Source organism: Corvus kubaryi, unplaced genomic scaffold (assembly GCF_017639235.1).
Source record: "Corvus kubaryi isolate FWS band 111438036 unplaced genomic scaffold, C.kubaryi_AGA036_p1.0 67, whole genome shotgun sequence".
In the NCBI taxonomy this organism is placed as follows: Eukaryota; Metazoa; Chordata; class Aves; order Passeriformes; family Corvidae; genus Corvus; species Corvus kubaryi.
In genome coordinates, this window is record NW_024582055.1 from 2,266,765 (window position 1) to 2,278,483 (window position 11,719).

An 11,719-nucleotide genomic window follows, 5' to 3' on the forward strand; every position below is an offset into this window, starting at 1 on the left:
TTCACAAGATACTTCTCAATTATAAAAAGAAGCTCCTAGGACTGTTCTCTCAATTTAACTCTAGTTTTAGAAAACATTAGCCTGGCAACATCAATGTTTAAACCAGCTATCCAAGAAAATTTTGCAAATAAGCCAGCATCAGAAAACAAAATTGAGCAACTCCCCCACTAATATTAGCTGACACTTTTGTTGTTGACAATGATGTCACACTAAAAACAATGAAGATTTTGTCTTATTTAAAAAAGCACTGAACAATGCCTTCTTCACTGTTGCCTGAATCCAAGAGAAGCCATCTTTCTCCCCTGTTCCTAAAATTGTGCCTGTATGTTTCCTAGCATGAAAAGCAGAAAGAGCTAATTTTTATTCCCGCCAAGGGAACACTTCCACACAGCTTTTTGAATAGTACTTACTCAAATATGGTGGTTTGTAAGGCGCTCGTGTATTAGACAGCAGTCCATCGAACTCCTTCCTTTCCAGACTGTTGTGAAGGGCCTTCTCTTTGCCGAAGGTGGAGAAGGACCTTTCTGCCCCGGGCTGGGCTTCTGGTGTTTCAAACACTTCAGTGTCTGGAACGGAGTCCATGCCAGGTACGTGCAGATTGCTGCGGTAATCTGCAGCTTGGCGTCCATCGGATGGAACAAAGGAAGGCATCCAGCACCGATCTGAGTGGCCCAGTGCTTTACATTCCTCTGTGCAATTGGAGAAGAGATCCATGCCTGCAAGCATGAAAGAAAAAGAAACTACAGATATAAGCTTCAGCATCATGAACAGCTGCTGACAGATAAGAAAGATTATGCCAAGGAAAGAGAAGTGGAAAGAGAAATGCTGTAAGAACTTCATCCACTAGTTTCATCTCCTCAACAACAACACAACCAAAAATCTGGTTGTCCAGTCTTCAGAGGTGAAAGATGCCCTTTAAGTGCAACTAAATGCCAGAATGTCACACACACACAAAAATACCACAAGAAGAAGAGTATCGGTGGTTCTGTCTCACAAAATCTCTTGCAGATCTCACTGTTTAGAACCCATTCATACAAGGTTTGACTCTACTTGTAGATTGATGTCTGTGGTTCACTGGTTGAAAATCTTTGCTGAAGAACATGAAGGAATTGTTTCTACATAAATATATCTCTGACCAAAGAAATTAAATGTCTGGATTGAGGAATCACAGATTTCATTTACAAAATGAAACATTAATGAGTCCTTTAAAGGAATTATCTGTGCATACATTGGTATACAGATGGAGCCCATTGATATTAAAAGGAGACGTTACAAGGTAGGAATTGAGTTTTCAAGTGATCAGGAGAGCTTATTTAATCAATTGTTACATCACTCTTTCGGAGACAGCTTTCATTGCTACTGCAGCAGTCCTTACTATCATCAAGTGATCCAAGAAACAGGACAGAACCCTACAATAAAATACTGCAATTAGCAGTACAAAGGCACCCATAGTCCAGTGTGATGTGGCTGTGGATGCTATGAAAAAATTGTTAAAGCTTCCCCTATATAAGCAAACAATTGTCTGTGCCAACACGAAACTGTTTGCTTACAAATCCTTTAATGCTATTAAGATCTCGAATGACAAGCCATGCTGCTTTTGACCACTTTCAGATCAGCCTTCCAAAGGAATATTTTCTGGCTATGAGTCACTAAATCATTGGATTATACTTGTTTTGAGAAGAATGATGTATGAAATCACAGGGATAGAGTAAAATAAATACCAGCATCTCCAAATAGGTTTGTCCTGCTTTTGGGTGGGAGAGAGTTCATTTTCTTCCTAGTAGCTGGTACAGTGCTGTGTTTTGGATTTAATATGAGAATAACGTTGGTAACACATTAATGTTTTGGTAGTTGCTCAGTAGTGCTTACGCTAAATGAGGGACATTTCAGTGTCCCATGCTCTGCCACTGAGGAAATGCACAAGAAGCTGCGAGGGAGCACGGCTAGGACAGCTGCTGTGAGCTGGCCAAAGGGCTCTTCCATACCACAGAGCATCATACCCACTATATAAACTGAAGAGCTAGCAGCAAGGGAGCAATCACTGCTCAGGGCTGGGCTGAGCATCGATCAGTGGCTGGTGAGCACGTGTAGTGTGCATCACTTCTCTGTCTTCAGTTTCATTCCTCTCTCTCCATTTTATTATTATTATTATTTCAATTATTAAACTATTCTTATCTCAGCCCACAAGTTTTACTTTTTTCTGATTCTCTTTCCCATCCCACTGGGCCTAGGGGAGTAAGCAAGCAACTGTGTGGGGGTTAGCTGCTGTTTGAGTTAAACCAATACAGTCTTCAACATCATACAGAAAAGCAGAACATTAAAAAAACCTCCTTTTCTTGTATTTATAAAGAGAACTGAGTGTCTTAGGTGTTATGTCAAAACTGAACTAAACCTGTTATAAACATTGCATTTACAAATATTTCATTAGAATTACAAAAAAAATGACACTACTCAGAAATAGGAAAAAAATTTTAAACAGCTGTAATATAGGACAAGAGGACACAAGCAACGCTGGAGGAGTTATGGGTTGGACATTAGGAGGAATTTCTTCACAGAAAGGGTGATTGGGTATCAGAATGGGCTGCCCAGGGCGATGGTGGAGTCACTGTCCCTGGAGGTGCTTAAGGAAAGATTGCATGTGGCACTCAGTGCCATTGTCTGGTTGACAAGCTGGTGTTAGGGCATAGGTTGGACTCAGTGATTTCAAAGGTCTTTTCCAACCTAGTTAATTCTGTGGTTCTGTAATAAGATTCATGTAATGTAGCTCATTTACCAGCCAACATTGTAAAGAACTGGATTAGCTTGATCTCCAATGTGAGGATTAGTATTAAGAATTCTACGACAGTTTTGAACTATAATTTGAATTATATTAATAATATTTATGTAATATCTCACACTACAAAAAAACAATCTCTTCGGAAAGGAACAATGATTATGAGCTATCAACAAGTTCCTGAGTAAGAAAGGCAGTCATTTAGACAAAAAAGAATCCATGAGGAAATGAAAAATAAAAAGCTTTTTATCTCAGATTAATCTCACTTTATAATGACTTTTTAATTTTAAATTAAGCAATATACAATGCCAGGTCCAGTTTCGATTAGAAGCTTGTCTTGGTAATTGGCATGCAGAAATCTGAAAATAAATTTCTGATCAGTGAACTGTTGAAGAATGCAAATGTGAACTGCAGATATGCTTAAGGAATCAGATGAAGATCATCAGGCAAGGAGAAAAGTAGTACAAATATAAATTCTGTAGTGGTAGTAGCTATCAAAGACTGAAAAGAAATATTTAGATGCAGGCTTCCCAAAAAGAAATTAGTATCTAACAATGTCTATAAAACTGTGTGTGTGTATCTTATGTATTGAAATGTCTGAAGAAAAATATCTTTATGCAAGAAAAGACACATTTTATGAATCTAACTTTTGCCTTTCTGAAGATTTAAGGGACAATAAACACGGCATGGTTATTTCAATTTGCAGACTTCTTGGCAAAGCTATATGTAAAAAACAAATAGCCCTACATTTAATAGGAAAATGATTACAGTTCCACTTTGCTGATAGTGTATCAGTGACCATATTCATTCAACCTTTCCTGAAAGACAGTAGGAGAAAGAAAAACTTAATGGTAAATATTAAGTTATATTCTTTAGTCTCTGGGGAGGGAGAGAGTAGAAAAATATTGTTTTAAGTATATGTATTCAAATATATACCCTTTTTTTTCCTTCGTGGATCTTTATTTCACTTGGAAAATTACCCTCCATTTTACTATTTTGTTCTCACATCAGCTGCTAAACTGCAAAATGTCTCTATCCAAATATTTTTTTTTGCTCCCTTTTGAATACTGCTTGTCTACTGCAGTGCACTGAATAGTATTATATAACAGCTTATTATAAAAGAGATGTTATAGCCACTATAAATCAGTATTTTGAATAAACAAAGTAATGAATGTAGGGGATAAAAAATGTAAGCTTGTACTGCAAACTTTTTCCCTCTTCGAGATAAGAGCTTGCAAAAAGAAAAAAAAATTATATACATCAGAATTTAAATATACACTGCAGGAGCGCATAGCTAAATGTAAATGTTTGTTTAGAATGGGAACAAAATGTTCGGAGAGGCAAGGGTTAGGAATTGTTCCAGTTTGAATTAGTCACAACAGTCCCTAAGAGTTTAACAGGTGCAGAACCAAGCCCTTGGGTTTAGTATTTTGACAGAAAAGAAATTCAAATTAGCAGCCTATTTTCAAAATCCCTGGGCAGCCATGCAATTTACACTGCCTGTAGTATGAATGCTGGCTATTCTTCCCCCACCTCTTTCCTGTGGGTCATAGCATAGAATTTTCTGGTTCTAATTGAAAAACATTTAACACGGGGCTGGGGATGGGTAAAAGCTATTTGCTGTTTTCCAAGAAGGAAGGACACATCACAGTAAAGAAGTAAGATACTCCGCACAGAACTCCTTCATACCCCAAGATTCATGTTCTTGATTTACAACAAAATGTTCAGCAGTGTAACACTTCCATCTCATCTCCCTCATAAATCTGGTTATATATATGTACAGTCCTTCTGAACTGAACTATCCATCACAATTACAAGTCCACATCAAAGAAAAATGCTTTGTATTTTTCACTTAGTTATGCTGTTAGGCCTTGCATACAGATACACTGAGATTTTAAAGGTGACTCTGAATTATGAATTTCAGATGCCCTTTTTGGATGTAAATAGATAGTAGAGTGCATTGAAACTCTGACAGTGATAAGCATTGCACTATTCCAAATGCAGCATACATGTAACAATTCATGGCAAAGGCCACTAGATCGTTCCTATTTGTTCAAGTCTTATTACCAGGTGGGCCAGTGGGCAATATAAACTCTCCCACAACCCTGACTTTGCAGATTTTGAAGGAAAACAAACCCTTGCCCCTCCCTCAAAAGCTGCCAAAAACTAGAAAAGGTATTAATCAAGTTTGATGTCTGAATTGCCTGAACTCAGGTGCTTTGAATCAGATACTTGGCAGCACTGCATTTTGGAAGCATTTTCCCAATTTGCTTCCTTTCCATATTTCAAAAGGAGAAAAGCAAAATTTCTCTGTGAGTTTTGATTTGTTTGAAAGACTGCTTTGGTCAAAGCAAAAAATTACGCCTAAACCCATCTTTAAATAATGTGTCCTTTCTCCAATTAATTAAGGGAAAAGAACCATACACCAAGCCTTTAGGGCAACAAGTGAACACTTTCATATGTATTACTGAGTAACAGATGCAATAAAAAATAAAAATACAAATTAAATACTTTGTTAAGTATTTTTTGCACTACCATTATTGGGATAGGTTTCTCCCCCAACATGTGTGATTTTTTCAGAGCCTTGCCTTTTACTTGTAACTAAATGACATTTCTGTTTCTTCTGTGAAGTTAGATATGAGATAGGTGTGATGTAGGGAACCAGGCCCCCTTTTCAAAGCTCCCTTCCCAGAAAATGTATCCATTTCATTAGACTGTCAATGAGCAAGTTACTCATTTCCCTATGATTCATTCATGTTTTGTATTGGTAAATAAGGATAATGACGTTAACCTACTTTGTAGTTATCTACTGAAGAAGCGGACTTTATGAAACAGAGTTATTATCACACTTTCTTGCTAAATAATTGGTGTGCTGCCTCGGATAAAACTGACTTTATGTGCATCAGAACATGAATAAAGACTCAAATATCTTCAATACTCAGCTCTTCCAAATCTCAGCTTCAAAGCCCTACCTGGACCACTGAGATGTGAATAGTATTAATCATGCAGGCCAAGGAGGAAGAGGAAAAAAAAAAAAAGAAATAGAAATAGCCCTTAGCATGAGTCAAAGGACTTTTCTAAGCCATTTTTATGTTCACTCTCACTTTATCTGAGACAGACTTCTTGCCCAAGTGATCTTCAAAACAGGATTTAGCTGTCAGTCTGCATAGTCTCAGAAGAAATACTGGTTTTCTCTGTCCCTTTATCACTAAAATTCTTCTTCTGACTTCTCGTATTCTTTTCCTTATGGACACTGAAATATTGCAGCTCTTTTGCAATAATGAACCCTCTTGGCGTTCACCTAATCTGTACTGAAAACGTGTGAGCCAATGTTTCACCCTGTGCCTTTATATTAGACCCTTATCAGTTCCCTTCATAAAGTCCGCTAGCAGAAACCTAATTTCAGGTTTCAGCCAGGCACCAATGTAAACTGTTCAAAAACAGGTCAAAAAAGCTGATACATTTTATAGGATATACATGGCAGTGCATCTACTTGGCTTCACATCTTGGGCGTTCCTTCCTGAAGTGCCTCTGAGACATCGTGCCAATTCCATGAGGAAAGGGTAATACTGTGAAGGACTCTGCTTGGGAAAGCCAAGTAGCTAGTGAGCAAACATATGAAATAAGTTGATGGCACAAGTCCAAATCTTGCAGGACAGGTGTCTAATCATACAATTTAAATGTACACACATGCAGAGTATTAATTGGCACCCAAGCTGGCAGTTTCACAAGGGAGGCCAAGAAGTTAATCAACCATGGGAAATAAAGTAACCTCATGCTTGACAATCACTCCAACAGAACATGGCTGAAATACAGTGTGTTAATAAGAGGTAGAAGCGTGGTGTGAGTTGTGTTTGTTCTATAGCAAGTAGCAGCTTTTCTCTCAGCAATTTTCAAAGAGGAGCACAAGTCATTAGAACACAGGGTTTGAGAAACCCTTCCTCTGTTTGCCAAAAACCTCCTGCACTTCTTCACCTTTGTAAAGTCATTTTTTCAAAAAGCTCAGATTACTATACCAGTCAATGAAATATCTGTTTGATCCACAAAAATTAGGGTCTTGAGCATCTCACTACCTGCCATTCCCTGCCAAAAGCAGATGACCATACTTTAGTACTTCATCAGTGTTAAGGTAGGTAAGAATGTGGATAATTACATGGCATTCTTGTGGTACTCTCTCAGGAAAAATATGAATCCCTTACACACATTTCAGCACATTTAAAACATGACTAAATCACTTTTAAGAAAACATTTTGTGAAAAGGTGAACTATGATCTAATTTCAAAACCCAGGAAAATATTTCATTATATGTAGAACAGCATAGTTCAGAATTTTCACTAAATAATTGTGCAAAATAAAGCTATGGCAGTGTGATGGATTTTCATCCGACATGTTTTTCTTCCCAGTTAATAACTGACCTCGACACCCAGTTTGGATAGCAATGGACCACTACAGAAGAGCTACTCGTGTGCCACAGGATTGTTCACTAGTGACAGAAGTCATGTGCAGAACAGTAAAAAGATGTTTTGCCAGCAGAACCTGCTGCTGACTAAAACTGGTAGGGAAGGAGTTTTGTCTGTCAATGTGAATTACCTACTAAATATTTTTAGATGCTTTTGAAAACAGATATGATGCTGCATAGTATCAGGTAATATCTTGGAAAAAAAAACCCAGCCCAAACTGCTGCCATGTTATCAATCAGTGTGTTTTCCTTCAGTAATTTAGAAATAATTGATTATACAGCATCAGAATGACCAAAAAGAACTGAGAAGACATTCCCTCCATATTTCCTCTAGCAATTTGAGATCAAACAAGATTTATGCTCCTTTTTTTCACCATAAAATTCATCACCAAAAGCTAATAGCAAGAATGAAGTTCTTATGACAAAATATCTTGTCATCACTGAGGTAAAAGGGCACATTCTTTGCATCAAGACTGCATGATTCAGCCCAAAACTTACAGGAAAATTATATAATATGTATGTAGAATATTAAAGTTGTTTCTACAGAGATTTGTATTGAAGTATTTATTTGGGACTATCATTAAAAGAACAGTGCATGCAAATAAAATCTCATATCTCAGCACCAATCTATGAAATTGGTGTATTCTGGGTTTTTAGTTCAAACTACTAATTGTGAGTAGACCAAGCCTAATTGTCAGCTTTCATTATGTACTATGTGATCACCACTGAAGATACAGTTCACAAATCATATCAGATTCTTATATATTTTCAAATAATTTAAGAATCTGATGGGATGTGTGAAATTCTGAGTATTCTTTCATTTCAAACTATTAATTGTGAGTAGACCAAGCCTAATTGTCTTCATTACTTCCTATGTCATCACCATCGAAGACACAGAAGTTCACAAATCCCATCAGATTCCTAAATGATTTAAAATTATTTAGAAGTACAGAATAGTTTTTTCCCCACTATTTGATAAAATAGAAATGAAGAATTTACCCCACTAAGGATCAATGCCAAGTATGACAAGTATTTATAGTCTACTTTTAAAATGGAGGGAAAGAAAGAACAGAGGCACAACAATAACAGCACAGAATGCATCTAAAAGAAAATAGCTTTCAGTTGATGTGCAGCTATATGATTATATTCCCACCATCAGTCAAATCCAGCCCCTTCTGCAGATGTTTATTCTTTTCTCTCCTGTTTGGATATTATGGTTCATTATGTTGAGGGACTAAGCTGATTGAAATGTTCATGGAGATGACTGCTGCAGTAGAATGCGTAAAAGAGAAAAAAAACCAGGAATGCAGGGAGGGCAGGAGGAGAGGGAGCTTTTTATAACTCAGTAGCCCTGATTGCTGCATCAGAAACAGTGCGAAAGAAAGGCTGAGGGGAGACTAAATACATGGCTTTTTCAAACAATAATAAATCATATGCCATATATAGGCCAAAAATGAAAGAGGCTCTGTGTTCAGATGTAAACTTCTGGCAAGACCTGGTTTGTTGTCAGGTTCCCAGACACAAAATAGACACTCTGTTCACTTAGCATGAAGCCCTGCAAGAAGCAGAGAGCTCCAGAGACTCTTGGCTCTTCTCAAGTCTCATTAGGTCTGCATATTAATGACTTGCAGCAATAGAAAGAGGCCCTGTGGCAGCCTCCTCTTCCCCTGGTGCCTGGGTTTCCCATCATTAAGGGCACAGTGACTACAGCAGCAAGAAAACAGGGGACATTAACAGAGCAGGCGGGTGAGGCAGCACTGCCCTGACAGTACTGGGTACCCTGCCCCGGTATCTTCTAAGGTGGGGGTTGGGGAAAAAAAAGGGACACACTTGTAGCAAATCTTTATACATGACAGAGCACAAAGGAAATGAGGGGAAAGACAACACTGTATTGAACAAAGATGTACCAGACCTGTGGAGGCTGTAGTAGGAAAGAAAGCACAGCATTTGTAGCTAAAATGCAGTGTGAGGGTGAGCGTGAATTCTAATGCACAGGCTCTGAACAAATGTTCCTTTCAGAAGCAAACTGACAGTATGAGAACTAACACAGCAAGCCCTACATATGGGCATAACACTGCAATGTGTGTATCTTCCAAGTGATTCATAGTCTTTTAAAGCCTTTCTTTCCTCTATCAAGAAAATGTATTTAATAATACCTTATTAACATGGAGACCACTTGCACTATATGGTGCCTCAATTTGAATTAACAGACAATCCTCCAAAAATGCTAAGGTATTACACATTCAGAGCACCCAGTGTGTCTCCACTGATCCACGGAAAAAAAACTCTCACAGTCTGGCTGTCATTCAATCATTGGGTCCATTCTTTCCCTTGGGAACTCCCCCTTCACTTCCCATTGCCATGCCAGCTGAAGTGCCTACTAAACAAAATTGCTTAATGCTTTGAAATTCCCTAAACCTGCAGTAGGAAAAAATGTGCTATAAAATGTACCAACAACTCTGTCTTAATGTGCAGGAAGTTTTGCTACTGTGAATGATGCAGTATAACACATCCAATTCCCACCCCCAACCAAATGAATAAAATAAACTCTGCCCCATGACCAAAAGAGGTTCAAAATTGTCTCCTTGTCCAAGTAACTGTAGCAGCAAGCTGACTTAAACCCACACAATAAATATGCTCACCTTATTTACGCCTCTCTTGTATTATATTCCTATAAGTAACTGTTCCTTCTAGTCTCCCTACTTAAAGATCCACTATTTCCATTCTCTTATCAGACTTACCAGAGGATTGACCTCGATTAGTGGCATCATGATCACTGTCTCCTTGCTCACTGTCTCCATGACCACTGTCCTTAGAGCTTACTATGTCTGCTTCCTGGAATGCAGAACTAGACACAGAAACATCTTTACATTAGAATAAACATTAAAGAGGAACTCATAAAACATTCTTCCGCCATCACATGGCCAAACACGGTGCTGCATTCCCCCCACTCCTGCCTGCTGCAGGGCTTCCACAGAGGCGCCCCGCCCACCATAAACATAATGAGGAGTTTTCAGACCTTGGGAGCATGGCTGGAAGGGACAGCAAGGGTTATTAGTCCACCTGGGTTCCATGTACTCGGTAAAAGTAATTTGGTACCATTTACTTAAGCTGAATTTCAACTCAGTGAGACTATTTTCTGGGACACCCTACAGAAGCATATTCATAAGTATTTGAAGCACGTTTTAGACTAATAGAAGCCGAGATTTTGTTCTCTTTTCAGTCAATTTTGAAACCAGTTTAGAAAAGCCACAATTCAAACTCATTTAGTGCATCTACATACGTTTGACTTTCCACTGCTTTACTACTCTGTTACATTGGCAGTAAACACATTTCTGCACCCCATTCAGACTTGCTAAAGCATGCATGAGGAAACCAAGGCTATGGAGCTCCTACCTGTTTACTCGTCGGGGTCTGTCAACTAGATAACTGAGCTCAGCACGCTGATGTTTTGTCTAGGAAAAAAGAAAATATTGGGAAGTATTTTAACTCTTGATATTTCTGTAACCAGCAGCAGAAAATACACAAGGGAGCAGCTCACCATATTCACTATAAATGGTAATGCTTAGCTGCAAGCAGGCCTACAAAATCTGTTTCTAGAATGTAAGGCGGAAAAAACAGCTCTTAGTCACACAGATGGGGAAGGCACGAGGGATTTTTTTCTGAAGTTTTTTGAGACAAGATTCTGACGTTTTCTCAGAGTGCACACTGTTGAGCATCACAAGAACTCCCACAAAATATTAGCATAACTATTTCTAGAGTTGTGGACTACTTAGATAGTACTGTTATAGTACCATTAGGAAAAAAAAATACATTGAGATACCCTCAAGTCATCAAAAAGGAAGCAGAAGCCAAGAGTTTTATAGACATTCTGAAGCAAAGTCAGTATTAAAAATCAGTATTAGAAATTTCACTACAAAACTTAATGCTTTGAACATACCATTCAAACTACCTTTGTCAGACTGGACAATATTCAGGTTTCAGCATGTTAAGAGAGAATGTGAGGTTTTCACTAATGCACAGGCAGAGAGGTACTGAGAATATGTATGAGCTAACCCAGCACAAAATGATTAATGGGGGAGTAATATGGCATGGTATATGCTTTGATAAAAATTCTCTACACACCAGGTAACACAACATAAGCAACATTGCAGAACACCTTAAGTTTCAGCACATAATTTTACAGAAACTCTTTCTGGTTGCTTTTCTTTGCAAGTTTTGGGGTTATAAAGACCCGTGCAGATAGAGTAAAGTAAAGTATTAAACCCTAATTCACAAATTAATTAAAGCTCCTGCTAACTATAGTGATTGTGACAGTCCCAAATGGGGTTTCCCCTAAAGCCTTCCTTGCACATGCAAAGATTTCAGGAAGGAAAAAGACATCGGTTTTAAGTGTTGTTTCAGAACATCCTGTAATTACACCCCACGTCACTTCAGTCTTGTCAAGCGCAGAGACTCTGCAAAGAGCCGTAACCCCCCCCCCCCCC

General features: G+C 38.3%; 1 protein-coding gene across 1 annotated transcript in view; it reads right to left on the reverse strand.

Annotated features, from left to right (window-relative positions):
- Nucleotides 1-11,719, reverse strand: part of PCDH10 (protocadherin 10) — a 35,727-nt gene that overhangs the window by 18,585 nt on the left and 5,423 nt on the right. The window contains exons 3-6 of the mRNA XM_042048518.1: nucleotides 10,818-10,828; nucleotides 10,629-10,687; nucleotides 9,974-10,080; nucleotides 411-716 (exon numbers count right to left, since the gene is read on the reverse strand). Coding sequence (XP_041904452.1) covers nucleotides 411-716; nucleotides 9,974-10,080; nucleotides 10,629-10,687; nucleotides 10,818-10,828 — 483 coding nt within the window. The remainder of the gene's footprint in view (nucleotides 1-410; nucleotides 717-9,973; nucleotides 10,081-10,628; nucleotides 10,688-10,817; nucleotides 10,829-11,719) is intronic.